The 16,651-nt window shown below is 39.9% G+C and overlaps 1 protein-coding gene across 1 annotated transcript in view; it reads right to left on the bottom strand.

Moving 5' to 3' along the window:
* Positions 1-6,723: 6,723 nt before the first annotated feature.
* The window catches only part of SUGCT (succinyl-CoA:glutarate-CoA transferase), a 602,125-nt gene continuing 592,197 nt past the window's right edge, over positions 6,724-16,651 (bottom strand). Inside the window, exon 13 of the mRNA XM_014547166.1 lies at positions 6,724-7,168. Coding sequence (XP_014402652.1) covers positions 7,005-7,168 — 164 coding nt within the window. The 3' untranslated portion in view covers positions 6,724-7,004. The remainder of the gene's footprint in view (positions 7,169-16,651) is intronic.

Genomic DNA, 16,651 nt, shown 5'->3' with positions numbered 1-16,651 from the left:
GCAAGAAGGAAAGGAAGCAAGAAGGGTGTGGGTTAAAATGGTGATGGTGGACATGGGAAGGAATGGGTGGATCCCAGAGCCTGGCCATGTTCTGATAGTTGAGTAAAAATCAACACCCTGGTACAGAAGTCTGGTTGCCAGATGCCCTTCCCTTTGCATATCTTCTAGGTGTAACTCGCTTAGGTCTATAGAGTTGAGAACTATAGCCAAGAAAAAGTCATTGTCTAGGCTTAAATTCTATCTTATGACCTTTAAATGTTCTTCTTCCATTTAATTCTTTGAAATATCATTTCCTTTGGCAAGGTAACTTTTTCCAATGGGAGGCTTGTTGGTGAGTATTTTGGTCCTCACTTTAGCCTTGTCAGAACAATTGGATAGAATTGCACAGATTTATTCCCTTTTTCATGTCCTCAGGTCCCCCTCCAAAGCTCCATCCTAGGGAAGAATCTGACATCCAGATCTTCAGGTTTTCAGAGATATGAGGGATATTACTGGGCATGCACTGATCGAGGGACCCCTAGGTTCTGCTGAGGCTGAAACCTGAGATCTTCCATGGGAACACTTAGTCTCAATCATACCTCAACTCTTCCCCAGAGCAAACATCTGCAGAGAGCACACATCAAAGAGATAGAAAGACTTGCCAAGGAATGTGTGTATTATGCCACTTCATATTTGTTAATTTTGTAAATACTCGACTTCCCTATAGTTCTAGATCACCAGATACTCAAAAGGACTGCTCCTAATTCCTCATTTAAAGTGTGTTTCTCTTTGCAACAGTATTGTTCAAACTTGTCTGTCAGTTGTGTCCTGAGCACCACCTCTGCCTGAGGACTGAGTCCACATCCTGTCACTTAAGTTTTCCCAGAATGCAAATGTGGAGAACCAAAAACAGGGTTTGGAATTCAGAAGATGGAAAACATGGACTCAAAGGTGGAACCTTAGTGATTGGACATTTCCAGCTTTTTTTGGTGTGTGTTTTTTAAATGGTAAAATTTAGTTGCTATTGTCTCAGACCTTTCCCATCGCACAGTTCGCAAATCAGGCTGAGAAAATATTCAGGGTCCAAGTCACTGGGTACCATTTCCAGATGTGACCTGTGGGTCATCACATTTTTGTCCTTCCCTCTTGTCTGTGTCAATGCCATTGCTAGTATGTTTGACCCAATGTAAGGGCAATCCTAGAGAGGGAAATATAGTACATTTATCTATCCCCAGAAATAGAGATTTTTAAGCCCCTCCCCCAATATAGATGCCACAATTTTCTTGACCCTCTCCAAAGAAAGAACACAGCAATGTCTAATAGTAGTACATTTCAAAACTTCTGTCAAGAACAGCCAGAAAGTTCTTTGTGAAATCTAAAATCATAAATTCATGACTGTCAGGGCAAATGTGTGTTACACATGTTGCCACTTCTCAAACCAAGAGATGCTGTGGAAGTCCAAATTTTTCTTTAGGGTTCACAAAGAGGTAAAGGGGTGGAAAGAAAGATATTTTCCCGTGGCCGTGTTACATTAATTTCAATCTCAGTTGTGTGTTCTGAAGCTGAGTGTCTTGCTTCACGGTGAGCACTCGTGCAAAAGTTCTGGGTGAGAGGAAAGGGTGCGGGTGATAGGAGGAGGGGCAGGAAAGCATGTTTCCTCCAATCTTTGTGGTGAGGAGCCAAAGAAACCAAGTTGAGTTGGACAGATTGCCATGTGGTTACTTTGCAAGAAAATAAAAAGGGGAGCGGAGATGTGCTAAAGTGTTTTCCATCCTGTTGAAAGAAGAAATGACAGAGAGCTGTGAGGATCCAGTCACCGTTTTTAGCAGATGGCAAAACCAACAGAGGGAAGAAAACACCTTCCTTCTGGAGGCCATTTGAGTACCCAGTACAATGGCCAGGGACAAACTAGTCATCCCCACCTGAGGGCCAAGGAAGCTGCCTTCTCTAAAAAAGAACCAGAAACAGAGGCCAAGGCCTAGTGCATGAACCATCGTGTCTCCCCACCCCCGCTTTCTCAGATGAAAGTCCAATAACCAAAGCAGCAGGGCCCTGGCTGTCACAGTCTAGATTCTGTTCTGTGTTATATTTTATTTAGTTTAGCTTTTTTCTTAGAACTGGGGCATGTGACAGAGATGTAGTAAGCCTGAGGGCTCTGCCTCAGCCCAGATTGGCACTTGGAGCAGCCCTTCATGTTTTTGCCTGAGTTTCAAGGGAGAAGAAGTGGCAGCCAGTTATTTGAGAACCACCCCACCCAGAGATTAATTCAAGATTGCTTGTGGAGGTGAGGTCATGGCCAGAATGACCACTAGTTATCTTCCAAATTACTGAGCAAGCCCTATTTTTCTGAAAGTCGGTCAAAGGTTTTGGCATCCATGCTTGTGTACCACGAATATATAACTCTGCCTCTGTGTGCCCATGTAGAGAAAGGGAGAGAAAGATGAGATAGAAGAGGAGGAAGGGGCAAAGAAGGTAAAAGGAGAGGGAGAAAAAAGATTACCCCTGAGAAAGAGAGGAAAATAAGGGGTTTCAAAGAATGGGGGAAAAAGAAAGTTAGGGAAGTAGACAGAAAAATAGAGAAACAAACACAGGGTCATCTGGTCACTTTGCAAAGTAGTGATTTTCTTGTCACTTTAGACTTGCAAAGGCAGAGCAGCCTCTGTATTAGTTTTCTATTGGTGCTGTAACAAAGTATCACTAATTTAGTGACTTCAAACAATGCTAATTTATTATCTTAAACCTATGGAGGTCAGAAGTTCAAAATGAGTCCAAAATAAATTTTACCAGCCTAACATCAAGGAGGGCTGCGTTCTTTCAGGAGGCTCTGTGGAGAGTCCACTTTCTTGCCTTCCATCATCTAGATGCCTATGTTTCTTGGTTCACATCCATTTCCAAAGCCAGCAATGGTTGGTCAGTAAAGTCTTTCTCACATCACATAATTGGCATTTACTCTTCTACATCTAAACAATCCCTGTGTTTATATTGGGCCTATCTGCATCATCCAGAAGAATCTATTTTAAGGTCACCTAATTAGCAACCTTAATTCCCTCTTGCCATGCAAGGTAACATAGTCACAGGTTCTGGAAATGAGGGTGTGGACGTCTTTGGTGGGCAATGATTCTGCCTACCACACTCTTTTATTAAGAATGTTGTAAAGTGGCAGGATCTGAGGCAGTGCTTTTAAAACGAAAGTCTTAAGAAATGGAAAATAAAAAAGAGCTATTTCTTAGGAAAATTTTTGAGGTGGGTAAAATCCGTTCCCTAGGTAGTGTTTGAGCTTCTGCCAGTGTCTGCCTTCCCTTCTTGGCACCTCCACATCTGGCTGGGCTCATACAGCTATGGGCTCACCAGAGTATCCTGAGCAAAGGCACCCTTGGGTCTGCCTGACCTGGGCGTGCTGTCTCTTTTCCTTTCCTGCTAATTAAATGTATCTGTTCTAACTCCCATAGCTTGTATGGAATTAAATGTATGAGTGCAAAGAATTTGCATTCATTTGACTCTAATACTTTAACCTCCTGGAGTGACAGCAGAAGACAGGTTTTTGAATGGGTGTTGGAGAAAAATATCTATTGGAGTTGCTTATATCTACTAATTGTACCACATAAACCTGGCCTGCATAAAGCCAGACTGGTTTAAAAGTTCAGGGCCATTTGGACTCAAAAGATAGCTTGGTATGTCTACATTAAGAAATTATTTCATCATCTTATGAGAGTAGTACTTTATAAGACATTTAACCCTGGTATTGCTATAAAAATACAATTTTATCCTTATGCCTTCCTACACCTCAATATGGATGGTGATAAGAGACTGTGATGTTTTGTGTTTCCAATTGTTGTTTGGAATGGAAATATATACTTTTCTCTGAATCTTATTATCCTCCTTTTCAAATAATACTGTACCAGTACTAGTACCACGAAAGCTAGAGGGAAAAGAAAAGAGCTTGATATTCTGGCCTCTTAAGGATCACTGATACTATAATCAAGATTAACAACTATCTTTTCAGGCCCATTGTGTCTCGGGAATCTCATCAATTATAAGTGGATAATCCCCTATAAATAGAAGCAAATGCCAGAATAACAACATATTATTGAAGGATGAGTTTGAAAATGAATAGCCCAGGTTCAGGGTAGGAAGGGTGAGGAATGTGCCTTTTTTCCCACTTGTCTCCTTTGCCAATTGAGAATCAATGGTGAGTAGTCAGGGGAAAGGCAGAAGATCTGGATGGTCCATTCACCCCTGAGCTGGAATTCTTACTCAGTATCTATAGGCCCATTATCTGGAGGACCAGTTCTATGGATGAAGGCAGCATTGAGCCATATGGGAAAGTGACAAGCAAGACTGGCATCTATAAAGCTTTTAAAGTAGGCAGCATGCCAATGTCACGGGATAAGAGTCAGTGGTGAAATGTCAAATCCAGGTGAGATGGGAGTGGGTGTGAAGACCCCTGAATGTTGAAAGCAGAAATCATGAAGTCTTCCTGTAAAAGTCCCCACTGTGAGGTTGTCAAGGTTTAGTAGCCGAATGGCATAGAATGAAATAGCCTACACGAGTCCTCTTTGATTTTTAAAAATCACGTTTGTGCTTCTAACTCTTAGGAAATGGAGCAAAGAGAAAAGGACGCCAACTATCTGGGATAGTCACACAATGTTGCTTAGCGTTCATTTCTCTTCTGGAGACCGTCTCCAAGGGTGACTCTGCTAGGATAACATTCAGCATATCAGACTGCATGTTGGAAAATACCATGCCTGGCTAACCAGAAAATTATTGCAGCAAAAGTTTCCAGAAAAAAAAATCAAGTAAAGGAAGCCTAGTTGCTTGTGAACACACCCTCATTTCCATATTGATTAACCCACTAAGTTTCAAAGCATTTTCTAGGCGAGCCTCAGACACAAACCTGTCAGAAGGCAGGCCTTGACACAGACTGAACTTGAGCATATGGTACTTAGCAGTGTGTTCAGCTTAGGGAGAGTGGAAGGTAATAGGGCCTGATAATTAAAACAGCACATTTGTTTATAGGCATAACCTGATCTGGGGCACACTGCTAAAAATTTTAGCAAGCACATGTTTCTTTCAGGGCTAATTATCTATCTGAATTTAAAATGTATTGTGAATTATTTCTCTCACTAAATAGGTCAAGTGAATGCTTTTTATTGGATGATGAACTGGTTCAAACTTCTCCTGGATCATTTTGAGTTGTGTAGCAAGAAAACTGGTTAGTTACTACAATACATGATTACACTGGAGACTGTCTCTAAGGGTCACTCTGCTATGATGAAGATTGCAGTTTTGAATGATTTCAAGGTTTTGAGGAATTCTGTGACCCTCTTTGAATGATCAGTATGCTCCTACATCTGGCTACCCAGATATTTAGGGTCATTGCTCAGGATCCAATTAATTTGCATCTCAAGATATCTACTTGGATCAGTAGAAGAAATGGTGGATTTGTCTTTTAAGATATGTGGTTTTTCCAGTTCTCTTCATCCAGCCTTTTACCATTTTCATTGCTAATTGTATATTTATGGAGGAATTTTATTTAGATGTTTGGCCTGAAGGGAATGTCTCCAAATATGTATCTGAGAATTAGCCATTGGGGGGAAAAGTACTACAGAAGGCATTAATTACCCTCGTATAATGAAATTCTATCTGGTGGAATAATAGCAGGAGTTCTTCCGAATAAGATGTGCACAGAGAACAAAAGCAGGGAGGACAATAACTGTTTTAAGAACTAGTAGGTATTCTTCTAAAAAGTCCTATGAGGCCTTGTGAGAAGACCTTTTGTTTATTCAGAACCTTGATTCTAGACACATATTGGGCTTACAACATGGATAAATGGCTCCAATTATTCTAATAAAAAAGGACACAAAAAGAAAACTAGCTCAAAATCATAGTTTGAAGGATGAATATCTATCTACAATTTTACCACTTGATATGTAATGACATGACTTTCAAATATGTGTGTCTAACAACCATGAATTGAGATTATACCTGGATATTGATAGTAGGTGTTATCTGATTCCTTGGTCTATACCTGGGTGTGGGTGATTGACAGTCTGAGTGACAGTTTAATTTGGAATGCACATACAATTCAGTTACTACGTTCTGGACAGAAGATATTTTCTATACTTTGAATTCACTGACAACTATTTAAATGTTTAAGTACAAATATTTAATATCAAGACAGGATACATTTTTCTACAGTGGATACTCAAATTATAAGAAAAATGTTTTATTCTTCTATTTGTCATTGTTTATACATTATTTAATACCTAGATAGTCATCTGATATTCATTTAAAAACATGTTGCATTTACACTTGGCTCAAACTAAGGTATCAATTAAAGAACCACTTTTCTACTCTTATTGCGGATAGATACCTACACCTCAAAATGCATTGGTGGAAATCGATTTTCTGCTATGTATCATGAAATTAATTAGAGAAATACAGCATAAGTCAAACATTTACTCCCCTGTGGAGAATGAAGTTCGGTTTTATAATGGCCATCAGCAAAATCCATGGTTTAAATTACAGATTAACAAAGAGCTCATGAGCTCAAAATTAAGTTATTCTGTTTAAAATCAATCACTGAGACTGTCATTCTGCTTATTGCTTTGACTTCCTAACAAAGGTTTAAATGAGGACTTTATGTGCAAGTAGAGAATGTCAAGAGACCTGCTCTTTTTCAGACCTGCATGAGCTGGGGAGGCAAAACGTTTAGGCTATTCATCTAATTAGAAGGAGGAATGTATTTTTCCAAAAAAAAAAATCTTTACCAAAAAATCCCACAAATTCACAATTAATCTATTATCTGGAGGGAAAAAAAAAATGGTAATGAATGAAAGGTGGGATACATTTAAGAAGCACTAGATTCATTGATACCAGAGCCAAATGCTAGGCAGGAAATCTGGAATTTATTCTTCTTTTTCGTGCCAAGCACCAGAATTGGGAAGTAGGGTTCAGAAAGAGTATTGCCTTTGCTAGTAAAGTGCAGTCAGACTCTGTTTTTAAGAAAGAGCATTTTTCCTCTGTCATTCGGCTTCATGTTGGTGCACGACTCCAGTCCTGAGCAGCTCGGAAATGGTCCTGTCATCGTATCCGAGGGCCTCTTTCAGGATGTGCGTCGTGTGCTGCCCAAGCAGGGGAGGTGGCCTGGCCTCTGACATCTTGAACTTACTGTATCTCACAGCTGGGCCTGTCGAAAGAGGTGGAAAGCAGGAAGCCTGTTAATGACTAACCCTAGGAAATGTATTACCCAAGCAGCCCGGGGTGTTTCCAGCGAATGCCAAGAATATCACTGCTCGTTACACCCTTGCAGATGCACCATCATTTTGGAAGGAAATGTATTTTCACATGTGGCTTTTCTTGACTCCATTTCATCCAACTGCACAGTCGTCATCGGATCTGCCTACCACTGTGCAGGGGACTGCATGTCCATGCCTGGTATGTGCTAAGCCTGTCCAGAAGCTGTCAGTCCTGTCACAGGAAATCTCAGGGGTAGGGTGCTCAACTGACTGGACACTCTGGGTCCAAGAGTACAACGACCAAGATATATAGTGTCCTTCTGAAACTCAAAATCTGATCCCAGGTGAGGATAGCCCAAATTTTCACTATTCACTGCCAACTGTACAGTTCCAAGATTTAGTTCAACAAACAGCAGATCACCTATACAGCAGCCAGACCCTGGTTGAACCCTTTTGATGGTAGAAGTTATATATGCAAGCTCCATTGTTAGGGAGACTTCAGTTTGAATGTTACCTCTTTTTTTAAATTTGTCTTTATTGTTGAAGGTATTACAGATGTCTCCCCACCACACCCTTGCACTGACCCACCATCCCGTTTCCATCCCCTTCCTGCACTATTATCTGTCCAAGGGCTATGCATATATGTGTATACATTCTTTGGTTAATGTCTTTCCACCCTCCAATCCCCTTCCCTCTGAAATGTGTCAGACCATTGCATGCTTCAATGTCTCTGGATATTTTTTGTTTGTCAGTTTATTTTGTTCATTATAGTCCATATAAAAGTGAGATCACGTGATACTTGTCACTTCCTGCACTATTATCTGTCCAAGGGCTATGCATATATGTGTATACATTCTTTGGTTAATGTCTTTCCACCCTCCAATCCCCTTCCCTCTGAAATGTGTCAGACCATTGCATGCTTCAATGTCTCTGGATATTTTTTGTTTGTCAGTTTATTTTGTTCATTATAGTCCATATAAAAGTGAGATCATGTGATACTTGTGATTCTCTGACTGGCTTATTTTGCTCAGCATAATAATATCCAGGTTCCTCCATGCTGTCTCAAAGGGTATGAGATCCTTCCTAGATCCTTCTTTTTTACAGCTGCATAGTATTCCATTGTGTAGATGTAGCACAGCTTTTTTTTTTTTTATCTACTCATCTATTGATGGGCACTTGAGCTGTTTCCAGATCTTAGCTATTGTAAATAACGCTGCTATGAACATAGGGGTGCATATATTTTTTCTGATTGGTGTTTCAGGATTCTTAGGATATGTTCCTAGAAGTGGGATCACTGAGTCAAATGGTAGTTCCACTTTTAATTTTTTGAGGAAACTCCACACTGTTTTCCATTGTGGTTGAACCAGTCTGCATTCCCACCAGCGGTGTACTAGGGTTTTTTTTTTCCTCCACATCCTCGCCAGCACTTGCTGTTTATTGACTTATTAATGGTAGCCATTCTGGCAGGTGTGAGGTGGTACCTCATTGTTGTTTTAATTTGCATCTCTCTGATAACTAGTGACATTGAGCTTTTTTTCATGTGATTTCTAGCAGAGCCATCTTTTTTTGCTTGTTTTTTCATATAATATATTTTTCTTTTTAAAAATTCTTTATTGTTAAAAGTATTACGTCTCCTTTTTCTTGGTTAGGCTTATATGCATGCATACAAGTCCTTTGGTTGATCTTTCCCCCTTATCCCCACCCTCCCCTACCTTCCCTCTGAGGTTTGACGGTCTGATCGATGCTTCTCTGTCTCTGGATCTGTTTTTGTTCATCAGTTTATGTTGTTCATTATATTCCACTAATGAGTGAGATTATGTGATATTTATCTTTCTCTGACTGGCTTATTTCACTTAGCATAATGCTCTCCAGTTCCATCCATGCTGTTGCAAATGGTAAGAATTCCTTCTTTTTTACAGCAGCGTAGTATTCCATTGTGTAGATGTACCACAGTTTTCTAATCCACTCATCTGCTAAGTTTCATTTGGAAACTTAGGCTGTTTCCAAATCTTAGCTATTATAAATTGTGCTGCTATGAACATAGGGGTGCATAGATCCTTTCTGATTGGTGTTTTGGTTTTCTTGGAAAATATTCCTAGAAGTGGGATCACTGGGTCAAATGGGAGTTCCATTTTTAGTTTTTTGAGGAAACGCCATACTGTTTTCCACAGTGGCTGCACCAGTCTGCATTCCCACCAGCAGTGCAAGAGGGAGGGTTCCTTTTTCTCCGCAGTCTCTCCAGCACTTGTCGTTCATTGATTTGTTGATGATAGCCATTCTAGCAGAGCCATCTTGAATAAATTAACTTCTCTGAGCCTCATGTTCCACAGCTCTAAATTGGGGATGGTGTTAACCACATAAACTTGACAACAGAAAGCACTAAGCAAATATTCCATAGGCCACAGAAATGCACAACATCCATTGGCTACTCTGATGGCAAAAGCTGCCACAGCATCAATCTTGAAGCTTGCCGTGCAAGCGGAAAAGACCTATCGCCAGCTATTCGCTGAACACTAAGCCACTGTAAACAGGGTAGCTCAAGCAATACTTCCACCCAACTGTTGGGACTAGATTATCCCATTCTTCATTTATGGCCACTAAAGCCCCAAAAGCTAAGGGTTTACTTAAGGTCACATGGCTAATATTATCAATAGTTCCAGGATGCAAATCCATGTGCATTTGAATTGTCTCCCATTGAACGCCCTAGCAGTCTTAGCCTTAGCAGTCTCTTTTTACTCTCCACTCTTTCTTTGAAAAGATGAACTGACATTGGGGAACAGATTTTATCTTTCCTGCCTCATTAAGTGAAGTGGTATGGATGTTGGCTTTCCTTTCTATCATTTTATTAGCCTTCAGGAAAACAAACTAGTCACAAGAAGGCTGAAAAACAGTAATAAAAATTTTTTCAGCCTCCTTTTGATTTGGAATCTCATTTTAAAAAAGGAAATCCAATGCATGTTTAGGTAACAGAATGTCAGTCATGAAAGCAGCAAACGTGCTTTGAGCTCTTTGTAGAATTCCATTAATAAAAAGTATTGCTGTAGAAACCATTGCATTAGAGTTAAAGGACAGAGACCATTAAGCCACACCTCTGTGTAACACATACCATCCACTACAGATAAATGGCAACTTTCAATTAATACCCAAAGTTTTCCTTCTCTGAAGCTCAGTGAAATCCATTTTTTTCTTCTCATATCTCCTTTTAAATGCCCCTGTGCATGACTGTTTTTCATGGGTTGGTTCCATTTCATTAAAGGAGCATGCATTGGCAGGCACGGTGTTCTACTCTCCTGATAAAACTGATAATCTGATGGTTTAGGGATGTGATCCTTACTCATTTTTTTCTCTCAGATTCGGTTCTATTTTGACATTAATTATCAACAGTTTTCATCTAAAACTTGTCTTTCAAAAGAAGAACCCCACTGAGGTAGTACATGTCTGAAGTCAATGTGATGTGTCTTTTTCTTAAATGAATTACCTGAAATGAGACTTCCAACTGAAATGAGACTTCCCACTGAGATGAGACTTCCAAATGAATTACCTGAAATGAGACGTCCCTGATGCTGAGGTCTTAAGTAGTTTAGGCAGCCTTTTCTCTACTATCTAATATCTATACTAAATCTATTGCATCAAAAATGTTTAGTGTCCACAGGAAGCAAATTAAATGAATGAAAAATTAATCTCTGTAACTCATAATTTTGGAGATAAATGCATTTCTTTAAAATAAATTCCATTCCATATTCTTGGCCTTAAACAAGAAAACTGCTATTGACTTAAGGGTAGACTTAGGATAGTTTTACATTGAAAAGAATCGTGGCCTATATGTCCCACAGAAGAGGCAGAGAAAGAAACTCAGGTTCTCTTTGACTGAGTCATAGCCACTTAGGGGTAAACAAAGGTGAGGTGATTTTCCTCTGCCTTAACAAAAGTGATCAGCCAGGCCAGTGTGGCTCAGTGGTTGAGTATCAACCCAGGAACCAAGAGGTCTTTGGTTCCACTCCAGGTCAGGGCACATGCCTGAGTGGTGGGCTTGTTCCCCATTGGGGGGCATGCAGGAGGTAGCCAATTGATGTGTCTCTCTCATCAATGTTTCAATCTATCTATCTCTTTCCCTCTCTGTCAAAAAAATCAATAAAAACATATTTTAAAAAAGCAATCAAACTGAAAAACACTGAAATAAAGGCACAGCATAGCAATTTCCAGTACATCAACTGAAACCACAAGTGCTTCTGAGGGGCCTAGCTAATCTAATGATTGGTGGTTAAAGCCCTGGGTCTCCTTACACCCCTCACAAAAACAAAGGCAAATTATGGGATCCAAGATGGCAATGGAGTAGGTAGAAGTTACACTCATTTCCTTCCAGAACAAAACCAGAATTACAACCAAAACATAGAAATGTTAACCAGAATAACCAACTGAAGACTAGCTGAACAGAAGTCTTATAACCAAGAATTTATAGAAGATGCCATATAGACTATTAAAAAGGGTAGTGATGCAGGAAGGGCTGGCCCTGTACCCACATGTGGCTCAGGAACTCCCTGAGGAGTGTGAGGTCTTAACCTTACACCAGGCTCCCCAGCCCAGAACACCAGAGCTGGAAAGAGGGGCCTACATGACATAAGGCTTTAAAAATCAATGGGGATTATGTCTTTCTAGCGAGAGAAGGAAGTCTGCTAGAAACCCGGGCACCCTCTTAAAGGGCCACCACACAAAATCTTGTTTTCAGCCACTTACCCTGGGTTCTGGCAGAAGGAGGGTGGGTCAGCTCACAGAGAACTACAGTCTTGTGAGGAGAGATGGGGTTCGTGGCTCTGGGGAGAGAGTTAAGGGATGGATAGCTGCCAGAGTCCCTGTGCTGAGTCCCTCTGCCATGCCACCAACAAATGCAATCTTTCTTGGGTCAAGCACTACCCTCCATACTATATCAGCCTTGGGGAATACACAGCCCCATCCTACCGACTCCCTGACACCCTACCCTGCTGAGGCTGGACTCTCCAGGAGGTATTGAAAGAATATGGAATAGACTGAGTTGTGTGGTTCTAGAATGGTGCCATTTTTCCCTCACACACCAAATGGGTGCAGAGTCCTCCCTTCATATGTCCAAATCCTGGTCAGTTTGGGCCTGATAAACATTGCTGGCCTCCCCCTGATGAGCCTTACACCTCCTTACACATTATACAAGAATAAAATAAACATGAGTTAAAGACTTAAATGAAAGACTAAAAACAATAAAACTCCTAGAAGAAAATGTAGTACTGTATCAGACATTTCTCTTAGTGTTATTTTTTTCTAATATTAATCCTTTGGCAAGGGAAACAAAAGAAAAGCTAGCAAATGAACTACATCAAACTAAAAAGATTTTGCACAGCAAGAGAAACAATCAACAAACTGAAAAGACAACCCACTGAATGGGAGAATATATTCTCCTGTGGTACAACTGACAAGGGGTTAATAACCAAATGTATAAAGAATTCAAACTACTCAGAACAAAAAACAACAAAAACAAACAATCCAATGAAAAAATGAGGAAAAGACCTGAATAGACATGTCTCTAAAGAGGACATAAGGATGACGTATGAAAAGATGCTCAAGTTTAAATCATTCCAGAAATGCAAAGTTAAACCATAATGAGATATCACCTCCCTCCTATCAGAATGGCTATCATCAATTAATCAACAAGCAAATGTTAGGATGTAGACAAAAGGGAATTCTCTGGGAATGCAGACTGGTGCAGCCACTGTGGAAAACAGTATGGCGTTTCCTCAAAAAATTAAAAATGGAACCTGCATTTGACCCAGTGATCCCACTTCTAGGAATATATCCCAAGAAAACAGAAACACCAATCAGAAAGGATATATGCACCCCTATGTTCATAGCAGCACTATTTTCAATAGCTAAGATTTGGAAACAGCCTGTCCAACCTATGAGGGAAGGTGGGGAGTAAGGGGGTAAGAGATCAACCAAAGGACTTGTATGCATGCATATGAGCATAACCAATGGACACAGATAGTAGGGGTGTGAGGGCATGTGCTGGGGGATGGGGGTGGCTGGGGAGAGGTCAATGGGGAAAAAAGGAGACTTATGTAATACTTTAAACAAAAAAAGAATTTTAAAAAAGGGAACTCTCATTCACTGTTGGTGGGAATGCAGATTGGTGCAGCCTCCATGGAAAACAGTATGGAGTCTCCTCAAAACATTAAAAATGAAGCTCCTATGACACAGCAATTCCACTTATGGGTATGTATCTGAAGAAACCCAAAACACATTCAAAAGAAATGCATCCCCTTCCACTTATGGGTATGTATCTGAAGAAACCCAAAACACATTCAAAAGAATATATGCATCCCCATGATTATTGCAGTGTTATTTATAATAGCCTAGATCTGGAAGTAACCCAAGTACCCGTCAATAGATGAGTGGATAAGAAAGTGCTGGTACACATATACAATGAATTATTACTCAACCATAAAAAAGAATGAAATCTTACCATTTGCAACAGCATGAATGGACCTAGTGGGTATTATGCTAAGTGAAATAAGTCAGTCAGAGAATGACAAATACCATATGATTTCACTTATATGTGTAATCTAAAGAACAACATAAATGAACAAGCTAAACAAAAACAGACTCATAGATACAAAGAACAGATTGATGGTTGCCAAAGGGGAAGGGATTTGGGGAGTTGCGTTTAAAAGGTGAAGGGATTAAGAAATACAAGTTGGTAGTTACAAAATAGCCAAAGGGATGTAAAGTACATCATAGGAAATACAGTCAACAATATTATAGTAAGTGTGGATGGTGCCAGGTGGGTTCTGAAAATAGTAGGGGCAGCACTTTGTAAAGTATATGATTGTCTAACCACTACTTGTACACCTGAAACTAACACAAAATAATATTTAATGTAAACTGTAACTACATTTAAAAAAAATGTTTAAGGGAATTGGGTGACATGTTTTGAAGGCTACATCTACCTCTGAGGACTGTGTGAACTGCCTATGGTTCCCTCAGGGATGGTCTGTATGATTCTAAAACAATGCTAAGCTTTTTTATTTGACATCTGCACATGCCTATCAAGGAAGACTGAACTGATAAATTTCATGGAATCTAGAGTTCAACAGCTTGAGGCTGACAAAATACAAAGGTAGGTGAGGAAGTATCTTGTCTCAGTCTCCAAGTCATAGAGAATAACATTGGAAACCACTACTTGGTGAGTGTTTACTGTATATTAGACCTGTGGCTGGGTTCTTTCCACACTGTCATGGAATCTAGAGTTCAACAGCTTGAGGCTGACAAATACAAAGGTAGGTGAGGAAATACCTTGTCTCCGTCTCCAAGTCATAGAGAATAACATTGGAAACCCCTACTTGGTGAGTGTTTACTGTCTATTAGACCTGTGGCTGAGTTCTTTCCACACTGCTTCTTGGTAAAAGGAGGGGAGCAAGAGGGAATTATCTAAGTTTGAAACTGAACTGAGGGGTCTTAGAGTAGAACAGGCCAAGAACAGCTTCAGGTTTCATGTTCTGAACAGTCTGTTCTCTCTATCTTTCCAGATCACAGTTCTATTAGATATCTTGTGCAATATTTACACATTACTATCTCACCTTTTCAAATTAATTTGTCATATGCCAGCTATTTCCTTGTAGGAAGTCATAAAATCGCAGCACCATCAATACATTTCATTTTCTCATGTTTCTGAGTTAGGCAATGCTCTCCAAAGCCCTCCCCGCTCCCCACCCGAAAAGGAATGAGGCCTTTGCTGTATTTTCTTGCAGAAAGTTATCTGGTGTAAGCCACAGGGAGGACCCAGATCCTGATGTGCCAGAGAATTCCTCAGACTATCCCTGTAGTGTTTTCCATCTGTGGTTTGAGGCCCTGCAGTAACAAGACCCTATTTTGTCTCATCTCCTTTTAGAAACCTTCCATGATTCTTTTAGGCTGAAAAGGGAATCTACCCAATATATGCAAACATCCCACGCTGCACTAACTATATACAGAGTTCAAGCTACATTTTATAACCCAGACCAACTTAATAATGTAAACAGTTGCAGGAAACAGAGGTAGCCAAAAGCATGTGGGTAACCATAATGAATATTCAAGTAATGGGAATATAATATCACATCATCACGAGGGAAGGAACCTAAACAGTCCTTTTTTTCCAGAACTCTCTGCACCTCCCGTCTTGATGATGCATTTTTAAAGCAATGAAACAGTCTATTGCTCAACCTCACAACACATTGGCAAATGATCAACACTAAGGGTTAAAATAATTAACATAGTTGGCCTGTCCAATCATAAGGGAAGCAAAAATAAATAAAATTAAAGGTAACTGTGTGGGTCTTTTCATTTGTTGTTTCTTTTAATAGCAGATACGAGTGTCAACTTTTTAAAATATCAAGAATAGTTAAAAGCAAACATCTGTTTTATAATATGTAAAATGCTATATCAAACATTTTTATTTTGACTTCTTTAGACCATTACTCAGATACAGGCTGTAGATACCATTTAATCTTCAAGGCTTACTAGTGTAATAAGAAGCCAAACTTCATTTTGCTGAAAATAATGATGGCTTCAGTACCAAGTTATTTCACAATTTTCCCTCTAGTGCTTGAACTCATCATCATAACAATAACAATATTATTTATATGATGCCTCTCAGCCATAGCATCCAAGGCACCAAATGGAGTCATACAGATAGAACACATTAAACCCATTAGATATGAGATAAAACCATTTAAACTAGAATGAAATGGTGGGAAAAGGCTTTAGAGTTAAAAATGGCTTTGGACAACTTTCACAGAAGAGCTCAATCTATGGGACTGCTTAGGTTGTCAAGCATTCCAGAAACTCAAGGCAACATGTCCTGGGTGGGTACCACCAACCTAGATGGGTCACCCTCCAGTCTCACCCAGAGTTCAGAGGCACCATTTATCACTCCTGATATAATGAACTTTAATTCGCTATTTTGTGACTCAATAAAGAGTACCTCAAGTGCCACTACCTGTAAGGGAACAGTGCATTTTCAACTATGTCTATGATCCTATGGTAGTCATCAGTGTTGTCCATCAAATTTCCACTTTCCACCTTCTAAGAGCAGGATATTATGTTCTGACCCCTTTGATGTTGGATGAGGTCATGTGAGTGGCCAACAAATTGTAAATGGAAGGGATACGTATGCTACCTCCAGGCCAGAACGCTCACTTGCTGATTGAAGATTCTCTCTTTTCCATGACAACTGTGAGATGTTGACTGCTCCACCAGCCTGGGGCCCTTTAAACCCATGATGGACATGTAGTAGTATGAGCATGTAATATATTTGTATTGTTTAGAGCCAAGGTTATTTGGGAATTACAGGGAAATTGATTATATGCCTCAATTTTAATACAGAGACATATTTGCCTGAACCAGAAGAGGGACTCATTAATCTAGTCCCTCCA

The sequence above is a fragment of the Myotis brandtii genome, unplaced genomic scaffold (assembly GCF_000412655.1).
Source record: "Myotis brandtii unplaced genomic scaffold, ASM41265v1 scaffold465, whole genome shotgun sequence".
In the NCBI taxonomy this organism is placed as follows: Eukaryota; Metazoa; Chordata; class Mammalia; order Chiroptera; family Vespertilionidae; genus Myotis; species Myotis brandtii.
This window is presented reverse-complemented; position numbering and strand designations above follow the sequence as displayed.